This window comes from Xenopus laevis, chromosome 7S (genome assembly GCF_017654675.1).
Source record: "Xenopus laevis strain J_2021 chromosome 7S, Xenopus_laevis_v10.1, whole genome shotgun sequence".
In the NCBI taxonomy this organism is placed as follows: domain Eukaryota; kingdom Metazoa; phylum Chordata; class Amphibia; order Anura; family Pipidae; genus Xenopus; species Xenopus laevis.
The window spans coordinates 102,017,316-102,040,578 of record NC_054384.1 but is presented as its reverse complement, the minus strand read 5'-3'; the positions used below and the strand labels follow the sequence as shown (position 1 = coordinate 102,040,578).

At 38.6% G+C, this 23,263-nt stretch overlaps 1 protein-coding gene across 1 annotated transcript in view; it reads right to left on the bottom strand.

Moving 5' to 3' along the window:
• Window positions 1-9,575: 9,575 nt before the first annotated feature.
• cacng8.S (calcium channel, voltage-dependent, gamma subunit 8 S homeolog) overlaps window positions 9,576-23,263 on the bottom strand; it is a 40,169-nt gene continuing 26,481 nt past the window's right edge. Inside the window, exons 3-5 of the mRNA XM_018228260.2 lie at window positions 21,047-21,130; window positions 13,036-13,176; window positions 9,576-10,382 (exon numbers count right to left, since the gene is read on the bottom strand). Coding sequence (XP_018083749.1) covers window positions 9,802-10,382; window positions 13,036-13,176; window positions 21,047-21,130 — 806 coding nt within the window. The 3' untranslated portion in view covers window positions 9,576-9,801. The remainder of the gene's footprint in view (window positions 10,383-13,035; window positions 13,177-21,046; window positions 21,131-23,263) is intronic.

Here is a 23,263-nt window from a genome sequence, read left to right as displayed (position 1 = left end):
ATTTGCAGAAGATACATCATCTCATTTCACAACCTACTTTAAAATCTCTATGACAGTAGTTCTATAAAATATATTTTAATACAGATTGGCACAGTGAGTTTTTCTTTTTAATACTTGGTCCAACTCAATGCAATGTCAGCTCTACTTCAGAAGCATTTATTAATCTAAACACAATTTCAGTCTTAGAATTGTCCAAGTGATCTTGTATTCCTAGGTGTGGCGTGAAGGTTTTTATTTATTAGAAGAGGGAGGGGAAAATGCAGCTAAATGGCAGACGATTACAAAGGGGGAAAAGATAAGGAGGGGACTTTATGACAACAGTGCAAAAGTGCTAAATTATTTTAATGTATTAACCACTGATTTTGCAACTTTTTTTTGTTCATTTTTGCTCTTTTTATCCCCATAGACATTGTAAGATTCAGACCATCACCTGTACCAGACATTATAAAATAATCAGCATATCATCTATACCGTTCAGTTTTTTTTTATAGAAGATAATGAACAATCAAGTGAAATCAAATTAAATTAAAAGGCAACAAAATGAACAGTTGAAATAAAAGTAGCAAGCCTATGGGATGTAGAACTTTCTTATATTCTAAATTTTCTCCCACTCATTCATACATCAACATACACTCTCACATTACTCATTCAGCCACCGAAATTGAATCATATTGGACTGACCAACGGCAGTGCCCTCATTATTCACAGTTTTCCAGGACAAATTCCCAAAGGGATATAAAACTCCTTCACTCCGGGAGGTAACCCAACAACACAGTGCAAAGACTAATAATGCCTACCATTTCTCCCCAAGGATAAAATAAAATCAGTAGTCACAGATGACTTCCTCTTCTAAGTCATGAAGCGTGAAATGGCTCGGTAAATAATGCATTCAAATTTTGCTATTGGAAAACATGATGTTCACCCAGCTCTCCTTGCTTATATGAGAAGGTCCACAACAACTGTAATATATCTCATAATCCCTAATTTCTGAATTAATACAAATAGAAAAAAAGATATATTTTCATCCAGATTAAATCATGCTGTGCTGTGAGCATCATAAAAGGAAATGGGCTCAGCTTTCACAAGGCCATTACTTAACTGAACCCTTCCTTATACTGAGTTGCTGAAAATGGCACTGGAGAAAAATTCTAACTTTTTTAAATAATAATAGTAGAATGGTATCAATGTTCCTGGTGTTGTGATAGCATAAGGTCATAAGGGGACAATGGCCATAATAATTCACCGGGGTGGTATGCTAAAGTGCGTACTGTGTTGTTAAAACTGAAAAGGCACTGACTTGTCCCTGTATCACCATCTTGTTGTTGGTCCCTTATTATTCTCCTTTATTTTGGATGTTTATGATTCCAGAGGTATATCAGTAATCTTAACAAATGAGACATTGTTCCCAGTGTGTTAGTTTGCCCTTTGACGATAACCTGGAGATCATATATTTCCAAGAAGTGGGCTCATTTGTGCTGTCACAAAATTTGAATTTTTTATATTTTTATTTTAAGGAGTTATTTCATATCATCTTTTCATACTAATGATGTCCAGCTCTTGGATTTCCTCACTGTCTATTATCTTCTACGTACTGTACAGGATTTCCTTAATTTTTGGAAAACAATAATATAAAAAATACAGAACACTTGAATTGTATCCTATGGGAGAGCACTGGGGCCAGCAAAAAAGAATTGGGAGCTTTTAGAAACTCCCATGAACTCAAAATTTGACTCTTGATATATCTGCCCCTAAAAGTCATAATTATAAGTTTAAAAGTCATAATTTCAACTTTTTAAATTCATAATTATGAGATTAAAAATCATAATTTAGACTTTTTAAAGTCATAATTATGAGATTATAAATCCTAATTAAGATATTAAAAGTCAGAAATAATCAGAATTTTTTTTTTTTGCTGGCCCCAGTGCCCTGGAGATAATTATGAATTTAAAAAGTGGAAATACTTATGATATTTCAACTCATAATGTTAAAAGTCATAATTTTGGCTTTTTAAAGTCGTAATTATGAGTTTAAAAGTCATAATTATGATATTAAAAGTCATAAATGATTTTTTTTTTTTGCTGGCCCTAGTGCTCTTCCGTAGATAATTATGACTTTAAAAAGTGGAAATTATGATTTTTAAACTTATAATTATGATTTTTCATCTCATAATTATGACTTTTAAACTCATAATGTTAAAAGTCACAATTTTGACTTTTTAAAGTCATAATTATGAGTTTAGAAGTTATAATTATGAGTTTAGAAATCATAATTATGAGATTAAAAGTCATAATTTTGACTTTTTAGAGTCATAATTATGAGATTTAAAGTCATAATTATAAATTTTGAAAGTCATAATTTTGACTTTTTAAAGTCATCAATAATCAGAATTTTTTTTTTGCTTGACCCAGTGCTCTTCCGTAGTATTCCTTCCTTTTGTAAGGCAAGTCATATTCACAAAAGGATAGGGTGAGGCAAGAAGAAAACATGATCATTTCTGGATACACATCAGTCCTAAAAGTTACTGTATATTGCAGGTCTATCTACCAAAGAAGGGTTGTACTGTATATACAGAAGTGGAGTTAGAATAAATCTGAACTAAATCTATTGAAGAACAAAAGTTTTGTTTTATGTATGGAAATAACATCATTTCAACTCTCAGGACTGTCTTTAGGAAGTCATAGTTGGTTGTAGGTTGGGTGAGTCAGAGGTTAGTAGTTATAATAGAGAGACAGTATAGATGGAGACTTCTTCATGAAGATAAAGTGTTGTCCAACCAACAACCCTTCAGATGTGGAATTGTTTTTGGACAGGTTGAACAGTCCTAAAAAAGCCAAGTTGACTTTCACTCGTAATACCCTTTGTACTTGTCCATGTAGGCTGAAAACCAATATTTTCCTTCAAACTGGTAATTTACATCCAACTATTTTCATCATAACTTCATATTTCTAGGTGTTCAAATAATTTAAGAAGCCAAAAGGAAACTTTTCACACGCAGTAAAAAAACTGATATTACTGATCCCTATCCCAAAATATTTTACAGAATTTTTCTGTGGTTCAATTGTAATTCACAAATAGTACAATTCTTTTTAATAAAGTCATGTTTCACTGTATAATAAATCATCTTTGGGCATTTATGTGTTATCAGCAAACCATTGTCTTGCAAACTGATATCAGACAGTGGACTTTGTTCGAGTAATGGTTCTCTATTAAGGAAAGGAACTCTGGGCATAAATCACTGGTTGCCACCAATTCAAATTTTGATTTATATGCAAGACATAGATATAAATGACATTTTATGAGCTAAGATATTGGGTAATGACATTCCATTCTTCATGACCTTGTTAATTAGTGCACTTAAAGGAGCATCCATACCTTCTGGGACAGGGGCTGCAGGCGATCAAGGTTCTCACCAGTAGTGAGTGACTCTAGAACTTTCATTAATGATAGAACCCCTCTATCAACTCCAAAAAAGGGCTGCACACTATAAGAAACCTAACTCAAATCTACTACTTTATTACTGGTACATTCATTTTCAGAAACTGATTCCATCCAACAAACCAAAGTTCTATGTGCTCCACACAACTGTTCATTTTATTTGCAACTCTCCCTCCAGAAAAGGTTTTCTTAGCACCTTTCTACGGGTTTAGGGTTAAGGTTGCCCCAAAGGGTCTTGGAGATTTTCCAAAGCATTTAGGTTAGTAACTTTGCTTCAGAAAAGACAACTTAAAATTGTCATTCCCCATGCCATGTTGTGTTAAAGAAATCAGGTTTTGAAGTTATAACTCCTGCCTCCTCTGCATTCTACTTTCTTCATTTCAGGGTTGGAATGGAGGGGGAAGAAAGACCATAACCACTCCCAAATCTTTAAAAATTCCTATTTTGGAGCAGATTTTACTTGGATTTGAGAGAGTTGTGCTGTTTTGGGGGGTATTTCAGATATTAAGACACTGGATACTGGGTTCAATAACTGTGTTCTACTTTTATATGTAGTTAAATGTGGTCCATGTGGGTCTTTGGATCTTCTTGCAAACACTGAGCATGTGTGGTTGAAGGCCATACAGACTTGGCAGACGCGGACATGCCCTGTATGTGCAGTAAGTTGCAAAATTAAGTCCATCAACTCTATCTAGAGTCCCCATGAATTTTGCCACACTGTGCATTCCTTTGCTTTTTGTCTCTACTAGACTAGGGCCTAAATATCTAATGTTTATACTTGTGGTTAATGCTTAGACTACTAGCTCTCAAGGTGGACATTCCTAATGTACATGAAGGCTGCCAGGCATATTTTTGAGTCTCCATAACTGACAAGTTTGCACATAGACAACCTCTGACCTCTCCATGGGGGTTAAGTTCCAGTAAAACACAGGAATGCTGCTGTAGTGTTATGTTTCCATAGCTATAACAAAAAGTAAACGTAGTTTTCTGCTACTAAGCAACCCTCAGCTGCCCAAAATAAAATACAAAAGGGCTCACCTACTAATACAAAATGCACCCTAATGGGTGCAAAATGTAATTCGTTAGTATACAATGCACATAGCTCTTGCACCTACCGCTAGTACATAGCTGCCTCAATCTGCTTACTTGTGAAAACTACACCTTTATCAGCCTATGGGTCGCGTTTCTTATACATCATGAACAAGGATCAGGGAAGGGACGGGAAAAGGACACCCACAACGCGCCACCATTCTTGTAAACAGTTCTGGCAGACATGTCTATTACTATATATAGATTATAGCACAGAGTATATCATATAGCATGGGTTCATACAAGGCAGTGGCTAAAATGCAATGCCTGTCATTGAATGACACATGCCCTTTTAAACAGGCACATCGGGACTTTTAAATACGAATGAGTCAAGCCATTTTCTGTGAGTCACCTACAATCAAAGCAGCAGTCAATCAATGCTGGGCCCACACAGAATGTGCTTTTGCACCACGAGCGGATACAAAAACATAGGCTTAAGGGATAGAAACGAGAGCTGGGAATATCATTATGCCAAATAAACTTATTTCTAGCAAGATTTAAGATACATTTTATTTTTGTCAAAAGACAAAAAGAAAACATTTTGTACAGTATCTCCTTCAAGAGATGTTAATAGGAGTCATACATATTCTGTCTACTCTTTCCTCAAAGAACCTTGTAGAAAATGCCGCCATAGACATTCTTTGTTTTTTTTATACTTCACCATGCTGCTTTGATTGGATTCTCACATGTGTTCTGCATTTTGAGTTTGATCTCTGGAGATCTGAGTGATGTTCTATGGCCTGTCATTTCCTAGAAGCTCACTATTAGTCATGTCTCCTTTATAGGTACCTGCTGTTGCTTCTGCTTGGGGATACGCTGCTCCATTTTGGTAAAGATCTTTTGGAAGTGCTTCTCAGTCTAGAAGAGCTTGTATTCCCAAAGTATTACGTTAGCCTGGCATTGCAGATAGATAATTATGTTGCCGGTGAAATGAATGAGGCACAGCTGGGGTTATATTGGGCAAATCATATTTCGTGTCAATGTCTTAGAACTCACTGATGAGAATGTCTTTTAGCACAGCAGCAGTGGCCCCCACGCCTGTCTTGATATCTAAACTTCTTAACGACCATCATTTTTCTTTATGCTGTAAGACCTTGCCTTTTTCTACTTCTTCTTCAGTTAATGTTTCATTGTGTATTGTGCCTCAAGGTGGCCATAGACGTGCAGATTAGTGATGGGCGAATTTGCGGCGAATTTGTGCGATTCGCTGCCAGCGAATAAATTTGCGAAACGCCCGTGAAAATTCGCCAGAAAAAATTTGCTGGCGTGAAAAAAATCGGACGCCGGCGTCAAAAACGGCCTCCGGCGTCAAAAAAACGGGCGCCGGCATCAAAAACAGGCGTCAAAAACGAGATGCCGGCGCAGTTTCGCAAATTTTTCAGCAAAGCGATATGGCGCAAATTCGCCCATCACTAGTGCAGATTTACCTTCCTATTGGACGAACATTGTTAGGTGTCTTCTCCCGACCTGCCACTAACCATTCAGATCAAATAAAGTAGTAAAAGAACAGATCAGACAATGTTCTGCCCCTGACAGCAATCTTATGTAATTATGTCCGACAAAAGCTGTTGACATCTCCCACTGATATCGTCAGATCGGCTATAATAGAGATATCATCGGTAGCCAACGGAAATTTTCTAACCTGTCTGATCAACTGAATGACCGATCGACATATCACAAAAAATGACGGCACACTCCACACATGGCCCGAAAACCTATGAAACTGAGATTCGCATGATCGAATCTTTGCGTCTATGGCCAGCTTTACGCTGCAGAAGGAAAAGACACCATAGTGGACCCATATATCTAAAGGTTGCCATACATTTTAAAAGTCGCAGCCACTCGTTTGACAAGCTTACCAAATGAACAGATCTTTCACCAATAGGTCCATCTTGGGGTGGAAAATAGTGAGCTGAGAGGATCTTTTGGCCCTTGGGACAACAATCACATCGTAATTGCTGCTATGCCAGTGGTCAGATCAGGGACCACAAAAATTAGCAGATGTGGTCCTCAATCCTTAAGTTAAAATGCTGACATCTGGCCAATTTTCCCCCAGATATTGGTCAGGTAAACCCATTGGAGGGCCTCTTACACAGGTAGATAAGCTGTCGAATCGGTCTGAAAGGTCTGAATCAGCAACTTTAATCTGCCCATGTATGGCCACTTTAAAAATGAACTAATATAGTTTTTAGGACAGGAACTTAAAGGAGTTGTTCAGTATAAAAATAAAAACTGGGTAAATAGACAGGCTGTGCAAAATAAAACATGTATCTAATATAGTTGGTTAGCCAGAAATGTAATATATAAAGCCTGGAGTGACTGGATGTGTAACATAATAGCCAGAACACTACTTCCTGCTTTTCTGCTCTCTTGGTTTCCACTGATTGGTTTCCAGGCAGTAACCAATCAGAGACTTGAGGGGGGTCACATGGGCGATAACTGTTGTTTTTGAATCTGAGCTGAATGCTGAGGATCAAGTGCAAACTCACTGGACATAATGTATTCCCCCTTATAGTCACTGACTAACTCAGAGTTAGAGAGCTGAAAAGCAAGAAGTTTGGCTATTATGTTACACATCCAGTCACTCCAGTCTTTATACATTACATTTTTGGCTTACTAACTATATTAGAAACATTTTTTATTTTGCACAGTCTATTTATCCAGTTTTTATTTTTACACTGAACTGTTCCTTTAAGATTCCAAAGAATTATGCAGTAGATTTAGATCACTCACTTTTCTGCTGCTGTTTAGAATGTAATATGGGATCATTAATCTGTATTGCCGACCTTCTAGTCATGTGTCAGCCATTGCCTTTCTGGTCATCTCAACATCCCTATAGCACTGTATTGCTAGTTAATTGCCAACTTGGCTTCAACCATTAAATGAATTATCAATACATTAGGGAAAGAAAAAATACCCATTGACTCCTATGAGCCCCCTGACTCCCAGTTTGTTACTGATCCTAGGTTAAGTACTTCCATATTTTTGCACACACCAGGTTTGCTCATTATATCATGGCTCGTAGTGGACATGCATTGTGCCTGCACTTTTCATTAATATCCATGGATTTATGGATCCATGGATTTGTCGCACAAGAAAATCTGTGAAATTAAGATAAAATAATATTTTTACCTGGTCCCACCTCCTTGTATCTACAGCTTTGGGTGGAGCAGAAGGCATTTAAGCAATTATTCCTTTGATTCTCTACTTCCAATGGTACACAGAGCATAAGGTATATTTCCTCATACTACTAAACCAATATTGATCAATATTGATATACCACTAACCACAAAGCATAGCATACAAAGGCTTCAGTCTAAGAACATGCCAGTAACTTAATTGTTCTGTATTAACCACCTCTATTGTTACTGCTGCTGCTCTTCTTAGCATAATTTGCCTTTTTTTTGCTCCCTAAAATATTCTGACATCTTTACCTGTTATAATAAGAATAACAAGCCATTATTAACTGAACATTGACCAATAAAATCGCTCATAGAAACCAACAACGCCTCACCAGAATCCTCATTACTCAACAAACAACCCTTACACTATCAACAAGGCAATGGCTCCTTTAAATTATTTTCTCATACTATAAGCAACTTCTCAACTGTTCTTTATTATTTCTTTTATATTTATTTTGTAGTTATTATTATATATTTCCAACCTTCAACTGCAAATGCTGTATGGCTGTCAGGGTCTTTAAAAAAAATAGTTCAACTGTGAGCGTTCTCTTATCCATCTTGCATCCTGACTTCCAAGCTACTTGCTTTTTGTTTGGGTAACTTAGCCCTAGCAACTCAGTGGCAGTTCAAATTCACAAGGTGGTTAAGGACCAAAAATTTCATAGACAATTTGCAAACTGCCTAAGAAAACTGGTGTCTTCTTCAAACTTAAGATGAACTTAGCATTTAGCATTGGGCATAGAGAATTAACCCTCTGCTCAGTTACATGGAAACAGTAGTGGAACCGCAATACTCCTTAAAGGGCATGTAAAGGCAAAAGAATAAAATGCAATTTTAACTTACTTTAATGAAAAAGAAACTTATCTCCAATATACTTTAATTAAAAAATGTGTACCGTTTTTATAAGAAACCTGACTGTATGCATTGAAATTCTCCCTTCATTTACTGCTGTGGATAGGAATTTTCAGACGGTCCCTAACTGTTCTGCAGGGAAACAATCATACTTATGAACCGCCTTACTTCCCAGCCATGCAGAATTCAAGCAGCTTTGTTTATGACGGTCCCTAAGCAGACAAGACCCCACTGAGCATGTGCACAGTCTTAGTCTTGCAAAGATGTATAACAAAGTTACAAGATGGTGACCCCCTGTGGCCAACTTTGAAAGCACAAATCATTTGTTTGATTAGGCTTGTGGTGCAGTAAGTTCATGTTTATATTTAGTATACAAAATATAGCACTTCTAGCCTTATTCTATTTTAGACTTTACATGCCCTTTAAAAGTGGTGGAAATAAAGGACTTACCCCTAACAAGTTGTACCAAAATTCTGAAAGGTATCTTCTGACTTTGTGCCTCCCGGGTCTCATAACAGGTTTTTTTGACTTATAGAAATTACTTGGGAATTGGAAACCTACATGGTGATGTTTAGGAATCCCTCTCATTAGAAAAAAGAAGACATGCAGGTTTTTTTGTCAGGGAGAGCCAGCCTGTGAGTCTTCACATGTTACTAGTCAATTCACATCATCCAAGCCAGTCCATTGGCTGGAAAACTGAAGAGACACAGATTGGCACTTGCAATCCCTGAGTTAATTTGTGCACCTACTTCTCATACCATCCGACATGATTCTCCTTACTGGTTTGCACAATATCTATTTTTTTTTTTTTCACGGTTAGAAAATTAAACTGATTTGGTTATGCTATATACATTTTTTTTTGCAAAAATCTTGTGAAATAAAAAGAAATGTATTAGCATTAGCAGCAGTGTAGATTTAAATCTGTCAAACACTGAATGGTTGGCCTGATTAGACATTGCTTATCTTAGCTTAGGAAAGAACAAATGATAAATTAAGGTTCTAAAGAGTTTTTTTTTCCTATCAAAATTCTGCAATAGAGATTTCAGAACATGGATTAATTGCCCCGAGTCCAGAATATGAACTTACTGTATACTGGTAAGAGAGGTGCTGACCCTACATCTTACTTTATACCAGGAACTGGTAGATACATGGCAACAAATGGCTCCTTCTTCCATCCCAAAACTCATACTTCATCTCTCACGCTCACTCACACTCACTAAGAAGACCTTTGCCTTGAGCGCACCTACACAGGTGTGGTTTTCCTGTTTAAAGTGTTGGTGTTGGAACCATCCTTGCCCAGGGTGCCCGTGTTTGAGGCTGGTCCTGTGACGGTGACGGTGACCCCGGAATCCTTGGGAAAGCAGTTGTGAAGTTGTAGAAAACTGTGATCCCCACGCTCTGTGTTGTACATGCTGCTTACATTGGCCTTCGAGGTATCTCTTGACAGGGTGTACATGGAGATGTCAGTTGAAGGTATCCCTTTAACTCCTACAGGAGAAGTGTCCCTTGACTGAGAAGGTTCAGTAGAGCGCGAACTAGATCTTGAGCGTCGGCGATATCGAAAACGATAGCTTGGTAGGCGTAGAATGGCCGAAGGGTTTTTGATCAGCTCTGTGCGTGATTTACAATGAGCCTCTCTGTTTTTCTCAATGTAGATGTTAACTGCTAAGACACCAATCACCTCAGCGATGATAAAAGAAAGCCCCCCAAAGTAGAAAGACCAGCCATATGAGTAATGACTTTTCTTCTCATCATCCCTCTTTGTCCCAGGATCTCCCGCATTTGCAGAAATGTAAACAATCACACCAATGATGTTGCTCAAACCTGCAATCAGAAACAAGAAACAGTTTTAAAGGAGAACTAAACCCTAAAAATGAATAGGGCTAAAATACCATATTTTATATAGTGAACTTATTGCACGAGGCTAAAGTTTGAGCTTGTCAATAGCAGCAATGATCCAGGACTTCAAACTTGTCACAGGGGGTCACCATCTTGGAAAGTGTCTGTGACACTCACATGCTCAGTGGGCTCTGATTGGCTGTTGAGAAGCTAAGCTTAGGGCTCGTCACTAATTATCCAGCAGAAAATGAGCTTCCCTGGCTGTAATATAAGCTGATACTACAGGTTTGCTGATTATTAAAATCTGATGCTAATTGCACTGGTTTCTGTGCTGCTATTTATTAATTATCTGTATTAATTACTAATCAGCCTTATATTGTGACATTTCTATTCTATGTGTACTGTATATTGTGTGTTGGTGCCTAAGCTCAGTAAGTGACAGCAGCACAGAGCATGTACAGTGAATCAGCAGAAAAGAAGATGGGGAGCTACTGGGGCATCTTTGGATACACGGATCTTTACTGCTAAAGGGCTGTGGTTGCCTTGGGCATGTACTGGAGCCAAAAACATAATGTACAACTTTTATAGCCTATTTCTTTAGTTAAGCTTAAGTTCTCCTTTAAAAAAAATTTTAGTTTTAGGAATATGAAAGTAAAAACAACAAACCTAAGTGAATTTGCTATAGCGGTTGATAATGCCTAAAATAGAAGACTCAAAACACAAATTCATGATCTGATGTGGGCTTTTTCCTTATTGGAGAGTTGGCAACATGGGGATTGATATTTAAATCATATAAGGGCCTATTTATGAAGCCCTGGCACTACTTCTGTACCACAAATTCTTCCTTTGCTTTAATATTCAATCCAGCAGGTTCCAAGAGCATCGGGGAAATCACTTTATTGTCTGGTTTCTCAAGCAGTGCACTCAGCACTTTGTACTGTACGATGCAATTCAATGCCAGCCTGATGGGTGGACAGTCAACCTGACAGGGAACTGTGACGGAACTGTTATTGGCTACCTACATCCTAATATACTACTTGTAAAAGACTGCTAGAAGTGCTCACCATTTATTAGTAACACACACAAAAAAGCACAGCAATTAGGTCCAAGGGATTTCACCTTGACAATGGATTGCTTCCTGGATGGTTTCTGAAGCCAACGGCCCACAGCAATGGATACGCAACTGGTGGTTGCATGAAAGCAGAGCTATATTTGGCCACCTACAACCTACAGTGCTTCTGAAAAAAAGACTACTTTGACCTTCTCCCACTCACCCTTTGTAATAAACATAAAGAGCTCTAGATAAAATCTATTGGGGCTCCCGTAAAGGTGTAATTTTTAAAGGCAAAAATCCTTCATAGCCCAAATTTATCTGCCTATTCACCCTTGAGCACCAATTGAATTGGCCTAAATGAAACAGAGGACAGATGACCTGATTCAGCATTGATATTGTATCATACACTGACCCAGAAATGCATGGGTCATATTGCAGTACTTGAATGATAGTTCTGGGGTCCAATTGCTTAAACAGGTATGGGACCTGTTATCCAGAAGGCTTGGGACCTGGGTGTTTACAGATAATGGATCTTTCCTTAATGTGGATCTCCATACTATAAAATTATAAAAACATTAAATAAACCCAATAGGCGGGTTTTGCATCCAATGAGGATTAATTATATCTTAGTTAGGATAAAGCACAATGTACTGTTTTATTATTATAGAGAAAAAGGAAATACAGGTATGGGACCTGTTATCCAGAATGCTCGGGGCTGGGGCTTTCCGGATAATGGATAATTCCTGTAATTTGGATCTTCATATATTAAGGGGGTTATTTATTAAACTCCGAATGCAAAAATCATGAAAAACTCTTGATTTTTTTTATATAAAATCTGACTTTTAAAAAAACGTATTAAACCCGGAGGATGGAAAAGTCAGAATCAGAAAATCCGGCATCTCAGACCTGTTGAGGTTGCATATAAGTCAATGGGAGAAGTCCGTATGATTTTTTTGATGTGCGCTGGGTTTTTCTGCAATAACCGGAAGTTTTCTGAGTTTTCATGCAAAATTCTGAGTTTTCGGGTGAAAAATCCGAAAAAAAAAATCGTGAATATCGGATGAAAAGTCCAAAAAATCTTGAAAATTAGATTTTTTCGGATTTTTTCCTGCAAACAAAATTATCAGGAAAGTGTATTAATAAATAAGCCCAAAAAACCCGTGCAGATTTGGTCGGAGTCCTTTTCAGAAAATATTGAGATAAATTTGGACTTTGATAAACAACCCCCTAAGTCTACCGGAAAATAATGTATTCCTTAAATAAACCCAATAGGCTGCTTTTGCTTCCAATAAGGATTAATTATATCTTAGTTGGGATCAAGTACAAGCTACTGTTTTATTATTACAGAGAAAAGGAAATCATTTTTGAAAATTTGGATAAAATGGAGTCTATGGGAGATGGTCTTTCTGTAATTCGGATCTGTAATTCTGGATAACGGGTTTCCGGATAATGGATCCCACACCTGTAATTTTTAAAAATTTGGATTATTTAGATAATGGAGTCTATGGGAGACGGCCTTTCCATAATTTGGAGCATCATATACCAAAGGCACGAATATTGAATTTTTTTATCAAAATGTCTTACCTGCAGCAACAAATAGGATGCCAGCCCCCAAGATAATGTTGCGCTTGGACTTGTAAACACGGCTGGCAGCAACGCAAAGGCCTCCCAGTAAGAGGAGCATGGCACTGAGGATTGGGAAGATGCTTGAAGCACGAACAACACCTGTCACACAGAGAATGAAGTGAGATTTGAACAGTTTCACACAATTCTTCCAATGCTCATTGCATGGAATTAGGCCCGAAATGTGACTTACATTACAAGTAGAGTGAGTTACGTAGCCTGTCACTAGACAACGATAGAACAGCGCATCTATCATCTACAGTATGTAAGGGCTAGAGTCATGTTCATTTAAAACCTACAGTGAATTTAGTTCCAGTTTGACTACACCTACCTACAAAAATACAGTACATAGTGAAAAAGAAATATAAGATATAACACAGGTTGAAAAATGACACATCCGTTAAGTTAAAACTTTTATGTATAAATGAAACCTACATAAGTGCTAGTTGATCCAGAGGAAGGCAAAAAAATTGTTAACGACTCGGAGATGGCAGTTGGACCAGTCCCTTGATACAATTTGTGCTAAATGCTATTTTCAGTAACCCTGAAATGCACCGGATCCACTATTTTGGATTCGGCCGAACCCCTGAATCCTTCGCGAAAGATTCGGCTGAATCTGAATCCTAATTTATATATGCAAATCAGGGCTGGGAAGGGAAAAACATTTTTTACTTCATGTTTTGTGACAAAAAGTCACGAGATTTCCCCTCCTGCCCCTAATTTGCATATGCAAATTAGGATTCAGATTCGGTTCGGTCAGGCAGAAGGATTCAGCCGAATTCTGCTGAAAAAGGCTGAATCCTGGCCGAATCCCAAACCGAATCCTGGATTCGGTGCATCCCTATTAAAAATCCATCCAACCTCCTTTTAATGCTCTTCAAGACGACGATTCTACAACTTCATAGGCCTCAGTGTTACAAAACCTTTTATAAAACCTCCTTTCTTCTAATCTGAAGCTCCTGGAAGGACCTACTGGTCAATGACTCATTATATATTTATACATGGTTTTCACATCTCCCCTTATAGAAGAAGGAAAGCTAACGAAGCAGTTTATTGCCAATAAATTAGCCACAATAGTGCAAGCTATAACACTATATTTATTCTGCAGAATGCTTTACCATTCCTGAGTAAACAGCTCTAGAAGCTCTCTCTGTTTGTTTAGGATAGCAGCTGCCATATTAGCTTGTGAAAGAGGGAGTAGGGAAGGGGGGAAAGGGAGGGGGAGAGAAGAGCAAACTGAGCCATGGAGGTTTAAGATGAAAACATCTGAAATTAGGTGTTACTTTTAACAGAGGATTTACGTTGAGAGTTTACTGGTGTAAAAAAAAAAAAAAATATATATATATATATATATATATATATATAGACCTTTCTGATAAAGCTTACTTAATTTTAGCCTTTCCTTCTCCTTTAAGCACCTCTTCTCCACCATGAACAACCTCAACTTGCCCAGACTTTCTTCATAACTTAGATGTTTCATACCCTTAACCAACTTAGTTTCCCTTCTTTGGACTCTCCCTCTCTTTAATTCAATAATATCCCACTTGAGCACTGGAAACCAAAACTGCATGGCTAATTGTAGACAGGGCCTTACTCGTGCCTTGGAAAGTGATGGAATAACCCTTTCCAACACGACTCTTTACCCTTTTTAATACAGCTCAGATCCTTGTTTGCTACAGTCACTATAGAGATGAACTGATTAGTCTAAACTTAATTCTGACTGAATTGTGGCTACTGTTGACATGAAAGTCCATCCATATTTTTATTTCTTGCAGTCATTCAAAATCTGATTGAACATGTGTTGATAAAGTTTGTATGATTAGAATTGTAATAATGTATGAGTCTTTTCAGAGGATTGTTTGGTTAGACTTGTCCAACATGGTACTTTCCAGTGCTAAATTAACTTGCTGTATGGTTTAGTAGCTGCGACCATCAAATTTATTTCTTCCAGCCATCAATGAAAGTATTGACATAAGTGTGATTGCCATGCATAATATTTTCTACTCAGCCCTTTCCTTTACTAATACAGTTACAATCAGTGTCGCCGTACCTTTATGTGATTCACTTTTCATTGTAATTTATTGAGTGCCTTCAGGTGAAATTATGTTTATGGTGTTAACAATCCCAAGGGTATAAATCATGTTCTTTTTATTAAAGGGATAGTAAGGTGATAAAGTAGGTATTGATTAACAGATGTATTTGAAATGTTTTGCTTATTACAAAGTAAGTAGCAAAGAAATTGATTTCTTGGGGCCCCAGTGCAGTGTCAGCAAGCAGGGCATGACAGGTGATTGTGATTGGCAGATTATTTTTCTGGACTGTTTCAGCTGTTGGGAAGACCTTCAGCTTCTAGATTCACACCCTCCACACCCTGGGATGGAGTATCTTGACACTGAATCCCAGGGGTAAATTGAATGGGTAATTTAGCATGGAGGGCTCAGTAGGCCTGGGGTCCTAAGGGGAAAGTAATAAGCTTCAGTTGGGACTGGAAAAAGTGAGGCAGAAACCAGGCATTATATTCAGGCTCTGGGGTCAGTCCTCATAGAGGCAAGTTGGTATCAGTGTCGGACTGGGATGCCAGGGGCCCACCAGAAAACCTTAGACCGCGGGCCCACTTTCCAAACTATTATTCCTCCTCTCCTCACTCAACCTCTTTATTCTCCTAGTCTTTTATCTCTACATACTTTACTTAATTCCTCCATTATTAAGCCTCTTATAGAAATAGGGTATGGCCATGAAATAGGCCAAATGATTAGAAGCAAGAGGGCCCACTGACACCTGGGCCCACCGGGAATTTTCCTAGTATCCCGGTGGGCCAGTCCAACACTGGTTGGTATTGATTGATACTGTTAAATGTTTGTTATACAATTTTACAAGGATTAGTTGTTAAGGTTGCACATGTTAATTGATGTTGATTGTTATTGTCAATAAATATCGTTGGCCTTGTTTTGGAGGATGTCGATTTTGGGGTTCTGACACTACACCTGTTGCTTGTACAGACCAAAGATGGGTTTCCCTCTGGACAAAAGATGCTTGCAAGAGAACAAATATAAATCTTTAAGGATATATTATTAGGCCATTGTTGATAATCCTTTGAGATATGAGATACTGCTCTCCCACAAATGAACAAAGGGACCATTCATAGTGCAAGCATGGAATGAGGGCATAGATAAGGAGGCCAGTGCCTTCTCATATACATCTTCCTTTCATGGATATAATTATTGCATATCCTTCCTATGAGATATTGGACAAATTAATGATTTTGAATGTTAAGGATTTGAACATGGGTACATATACACAAGGACCCTTTTCCTATGGATTCAGTAGGTGCTGTGTCCAAGATCACCTTGAATGTGCAACCAACATCAGCTCTATTCTTTTTATGAGGCCAGAGTGGGCGCATAGTAGAGACACACAAATACAGCAGCTACTCCTAATGCACAGTACATGTCAGAGTACATTGGGTTGAGCTACATTATATTTGGTGCATTTATCATGTGTCCAAGTCTATCAGGCATACAAAGAATAAATATTGTCATGGAGCATACAAAGAATAAATATTGTATTGGGCACATTTGAAGGCAATAAATGTACCATGAGCACAGGGTGAACTCACTTATAAGTCATTGAGTGCACATAGTCTAATTGTGGGGGGCTGAGATGCATTCTCCCGCCCCTATACCATATCAGAGGGGCCCCTAGAGGAACCCTATAGAGAAAAGTACCCAGCAACAGAGATTTCCCAGTTGACAGTCAGTACAACATCTGCAACAGCTTTCTAATACCCTACTGCTACCGTCCAAGTGATTTATGGCAGACTGGTTTATTGTTAGGGACATAAAATATGATTTCCCCAACTCTAAGCTTAATTTAGAATGTGAACACATCCGTTAAATGCAAATGAACTGTCAAGAAGCAGGAGACTCCAATAAAGGGAAGCCAAATGCATCAACACTTATTCTGCCAGTTTATAAAGAGACACAATCTATTTGGCATATTTAAAGGTGCATCTCAGCAGATCTGTCTGTTTATAGACTATAAAACCAGCAACAAGACACTGGGGAAATGTATGGAACAGCATTAATGTCAAGAACATAACAGCTACTTATAATTACAATTTGGGGCCATTGGCAATGCAGGCAGTAGGGCAAAGTAATAGATTTCCAATTGCCAGTTGACTTGAACAATTATTTCTTGTTGCAGTACAATAAAGAGTGTAAGACTGCAGGATTGTCAGGGGCCTATCGGCTCCCGCCAGTGAGTAGTAAGGACCAAGGCGGAAGTTAGGGGTAAAGTCCAAGATTGCAGTACAAATTAGGGTTCAAGAATCAGCATAAACAAGTCCAGGCAGTAGTTCAATAGGCAGGCAGAAAATCGGCACAGTCAAGGTACAGGCAGGGTGAACATTCAGGAAACAACAATAAACAGTATATTAGACCACCCAGGAAATCCTCGGGCATCGAACCTGTGACCTCGGCATCTTTTTATTTCAAATCTTCACGCCGAGTGTGACGTCATCGCGCCTGCACCAAAACTCCGGCGCTGCTACCCACGTGATGGCCATGGGCGCCTCCATTTTGCATGTGCCGCTGAAGTGACGGACGACGCCGGGAGTATTAGAACGCGCCAAGTTGTCCTGACAATGATCATCTAAATAATACACCCATTTTATCACTCAGTCCCTCTTTATCTTCTTTATTAACAAAACGGTTCTCATAACTCTGATTCTCTTCATCGTTGCCACCCTAACCCGGCCGTACCCTTCAAGATATTGTTGTATACTAGGCACATGACTCCCCTTCTTTAATAAATTCACGCGCGGAATAGAAAAACCTGTAAATCAATAGCAAACGTAAGCAAGCTGGTACTATATTAAATCATAAAACTGCCAGGTTAATTGGATTTTTATTGTAGTTTCCCTTTAAACCGGAGCTCATTGTTGGTATTGTACGTTGGATACAAGCTTAAAAGAAGAGGCGGATAATGTTTTACAAAACCCCAGAAGTGTGAATGATCAAACTTCAAAGAGATTAGACAAGAGTTATGTACAAGGTTAATAGAGAAGTTCTGCTTTATTCCTTCATGGAGCTGAACAATGGCAAGCTGACTTAATAATACTCTATATATCTGCCCAACATTATAAGCTGCGGTGTGTTAACATAACAGGCATCTTTAAACGTTCAAAGACAATTTCCACCCTCTAGCCACGAATATGACGTTATTGCTCATACAAATTTAAGCCACTGGGATGGATTTATCTTTGATCTGCGGTCTTGGAATCACAATGTATTATAACTAATGCCACAATTGTGCGGGTGCGCCAGAAAATCAAAGTGCTTTACCGTATCGCTAGATCTGCTGAGTGAAAAGAAAATTAATGACTTTGAATTTAATGTAAACGAACTATCAGATTAAATCAATCTCCAGTTCTGCTATTTGTTCTGTTCCATAGCCTGTAGTACTCGAATGCTGAAAGATGAATGGATAAAACTGCCAGCTTTCCTTTGCTTCCCTGATGGAGGCTGCAAGGTTCTGCCAATCCAGTGCTGGCACTTGGAACCACATGTAATATTCAAGCCACCAGGAATTACCTGTTAAACTGACCTCTCAAGTTTGTACCTCTTTGTAAACCAGATCTTAGTTTGTATGTATTAGGGATGCACCGAATCCAGGATTCGGTTTGGGATTCGGCCTTTTTCAGCAGGATTCAGATAAGGCCTAATCCTTCTGCCCGGCTGAACCAAATCCAAATCCTAATTTGCATATGCAAATTAGGGGTGGGGAGGGAAATTACATGACTTTGTCACAAAACAAGGAAGTAAAAAAAAAATTCCTCTTCCCACTCCTAATTTGCATATGCAAATTAGGGTTTGGATTCGGTTCAATATTCGGCTGAATCTTTCGCAAAGGATTCAGGGTTTTTGCCGAATTCAAAATAGTGGGTCCCTGAGTGCCGGAAAATAGAATGACCTTATCATCTCTGTAGCAACTTAGTGTGGGTCATTTAGAAACAGTGGGCAAATTTAGTCCTGGGTTCTAAACCACGCCAACCAATCAGATGATTGCTTTTAGTGCTCAATTTGCAGCTGGCTTAAAAAAGCTAATCACTAATTGGTTGCTACGTAGTGATGAGCAATGACATGAATTCGCAGTAGTGATGTGCGGGTCGGGTTTTTGCCGACCCACACCCGCCCGAAACCTGGCCTCCCTTCACCCGCTCGTCTGCAACCGCCTACCGGTTTCTCTTTATAGACCCGCGCCCACCTGACGCCATCGGATCAACGCATCATCACTATTAATATGGGTTACTGCCCAGGTGCAAATTTGCGCAGTGTTTATAAATAAGCCCCACGACTGGGGCCAACTACAAACCCATAGTTGATGCCAGCAAAGGAACAGTTTGGACAGTCAAGAAGTATCATATTATAGCGGTGCCAGGGATGTATCTAGAACCCAGCAGCAGAATATTGAGTAATGTTCCCTAAATGTATCCCAGCAGCCAGTGTTATCCCCAGAAAGTATGCAGTAAGCTCGTAGCCTATCACAGGGGTTCAGCATTTCTTCTCTTTCCATTTAATGCCTGTAGCTTTGTTGAACTTGTATCTATAAATTGTTGTTGTTCACCCCTTTAAACCAAGTTTTCTAGGCTAGTTTTATTTACTCTTTAGCAAAGATAACTGAACCCCCATGGTTTCCAAGGATGGTTCCCCAATCTAATAAAAAAAACAACCGTCCCTAATCAGTGGGTTGCTGATGAATGCAAAACAACATGTCCAATAAGGCAGCAGGCAACAATGTGCTATGGGCAAGGAGCCCATTATAACTTGCAGCTGAGAAAGGTAAGCCGGTACCTCAATAAATATTCAGAGAAATCCCCCCACCTTCAGTGTGAACCCAATTTATGTTTGCTGAAGTCCAAAAATAGCTAGTCACTGGTTGGATATCAAGAATATATACAGGCATGGCATCCATTATCCGGAAAACCGTTATCCAAAAATGCTCCAAATTCCAGGAAGTCCCATAAACTCCATTTAATTCAAATGATTCTTATTTTTTTAATTGATTTCCTTTTTCACTGTTATGATAAAACAGTGCTTTGGGCTTCATCCCAAGATATAATTAATAGTGATGGGTGAATTTATTCACCACTCGTGAATTAGAGGTGAATTTCCGCTATTTGCAGCCTGCGAATAAACTCGTGAAACGGCCACGAAAAATTCGCTGGCGAACATTCTCCGGCGTCAAACAAAATGGACACCGGCGTCCGTTTTTTAGACGCCGGTGCCGTTTTGCGGCCCAAATTCGCCCATCACTAATAATTAATCCTCATTGAGGGCAAATCAATCCTATTGGGTTTATTTAATGTTTACATGATATTTTAGTAGACTTAAGAGACCCATTTTACGGAAATACCCCAGATTCTGGATAACAGGTCCCATACCTGTACTAGGAATTCCTACCCAAGCCCAATAATGCTGATCGATACCTTCAAATTGCCATATTTTGTTTGAAACTCCTCTACATTAATGTTATTGATACAGAGAGAAGGTATAAGATATTATTTAGTGTCACACTAGGGTTGTATATCACTTGAATAACAATAATGTTAATAAATAACACACATTTCTTACATTATATTGTAGTATATCTCCCATCATTTGAAGAGCATGATAAAGCACTGTGCAATTATTCAACGCTTATTTAAATTGCAATGAGCATTTTTATATTTACAGCAGAAAATAAATGGGAAGGATAAACGAGCCACTTGGTTTTTATCTTCTGTCAAATTCGATTTGCTTTGTTTCTATTTCTGCATTACAGAGGAATGAACCGTGGAAACTGGAGCCAACCTAGCCCTCCCCCTATAAATAGATTTCAGGACATATTTTTCTAACATTATCTGTATGATAATAACTGGAATACTAATCATAGCCAGCATCTAAGTTGGAGATTTGCTCAGAAATGTACTTACGCAGAAGATATTCAGCACTGTCGTGATCATAGTCTGTGTCTTCTGGAAAGTGATTGATATTTACACACACGCCTCTCTTTTGGCCTTAACAAAAACAGAAATTGTATATAGGTTAAAAATTGGCACAAACTGGCAGCAATGCATTTTCATTTTAGGAAATATATCCGCCCCACATCTGTTATAAGGGCAAGATGTAGTGATCATGGCGGCTCTGTGCTTAGCAGTGTAGTCTTGCAATGTTGGTGTCCTGATTTCAATGGCAAACTGAGGTGGGCTTTGTATGTTCTCAACTTCTCACTTTCTGTATGGGTTTCCTTTCACACAAGTGTACAGGTAGGTTAACTGGCCACCAGCGGACCCCTGCCTTCATGGGCCCAGCCAACCCAGGCCTGATCTCCACTGGGAACTGGTGTATAGTATGCACCATTATCTGGATATTTTATATGGCTGATATTATATAGGAAATAAATCTAAAATCCAAACCAATGACTCCTCAAATCAGTCATTATGGGGGCAAATTCACTAAGCGCCGAAGCGCCGAACGCTAGCGTTAATTCGCTAGCATTTGGCATTTTCGTTACTTCGCAAATTCACTAACGACCGCTGGCGTAGTTTCGCTAGTGTTACTTCGCACCCTTACGCCTGGCGAATTTTCGCTAGCGACGTAACTACGCAAATTCACTAACTTGCGCAGTGTACTGAACGCTACCTTTTACGCTAGACTTCCTTCACCACCTCAGACCAGGCGAAGCGCAATAGAGTAGATAGGGATTGTTTCAAAAAAAGTAAAAAATTTTTCTAAGTCCCAAAAAACGCTGGCGTGTTTTCTACATTATGGGTGATAGGCTGAAAAAGATCGAAACATTTTTTGGGGCTCCCCTCCTACCCCCCTACATTTCCTGACTCATGGCAACTTACCTAGACAGTGGGCACATGTGTAGGGCAAAATAAAATTTTTATTTCCTGATTTGAAGGTTTTCTTGGCATTTGTAGTGCTGATACGTATTCCTCCATTGAAATTTGAATTTGGCGCCGTATGCAAATTAGCCTTCGCTAGCGTAACTTCGCTTTACATAGCGAATCAACGCTAGCGCAACTTCGCAACCTTACGCTACCCCTGAGCGCAACTTCGGATTTTAGTGAATTTGCTGAGCGCTGGCGAAACTACGCCTGGCGAAGTGCGGCGAAACGCGGCGAAGTTGCGCCTGGCGAAACTACAGTATTATTGTTAGTGAATTTGCCCCTATGTGTGGTCCATCCAATCAGTCATGTTGGTCTTTGGTTAATCATTCTTGACAAAGGAAAAAGGGTAGGTGCACTATCTCTTTGCACCACTAGGGGCACCACCAGCCAGATAAGTGAGGGGTCATTTCCTAAGTGCAGGGTGCCTAGTGCACATCTGATGTTTTTCACTTTTTCATTCCATCCTACATTGGTCTGTGCTCCAAAATCAACTCCATTTCACCATGAATACAGTGAAAGATATAGAAAGATATGTATCTACAGTTTCTATAGGTTCTACATGATACGGGGTCAGTGTCGAATTTAAAAGCTATGTAACAAAAATTGTTCATTTTTTAAAATTTGTGCAAGGTGTGTTAATTAACATGCCGATTTATAAAATTCAGTTATACGTTTGTATATTTTTTTTATTATTTCTATTACAGGTATAGGATCTCTTATCCGGAAACCCGATATCCAGAAAGCTCCGAATTACGGAATGGCTGTCTCTCATAGACTCCATTTTATCTAAATAATCCAAATTTTTTAAAAAAGATTACCTTTTCTCTATAATAATAAAACACGAGCTTGTACTTGATCCCAACTAAGATATAATTAATCCTTATTGGAAGCAAAACCAGCCTATTGGGTTTATTTAATGTTTACATGAATTTCTAGTAGACTTAAGGCATGAAGACCCAAATTACGGAAAGATCTGTTATCCGGAAAACCCCAGGTCCCGAGCATTCTGGATAACAGGTCCCATACCTGTATTATATAAATATAAAAACTTTAATATTATTATATTATTTTTATACATTTAGAAGCAGCAAAGAAAAGAAACAGAGAGAAAGTGATTTTAAATAAACAATGATGTCCTTCTAATATTGAGCTGCTGGGAATACCCACAAATTAGTTTAAAAATATATTAAAAATCACGCACACACCTAACAATGTTAACTCGTGCTTTCTATCACAATACTGTATGTTTCCACC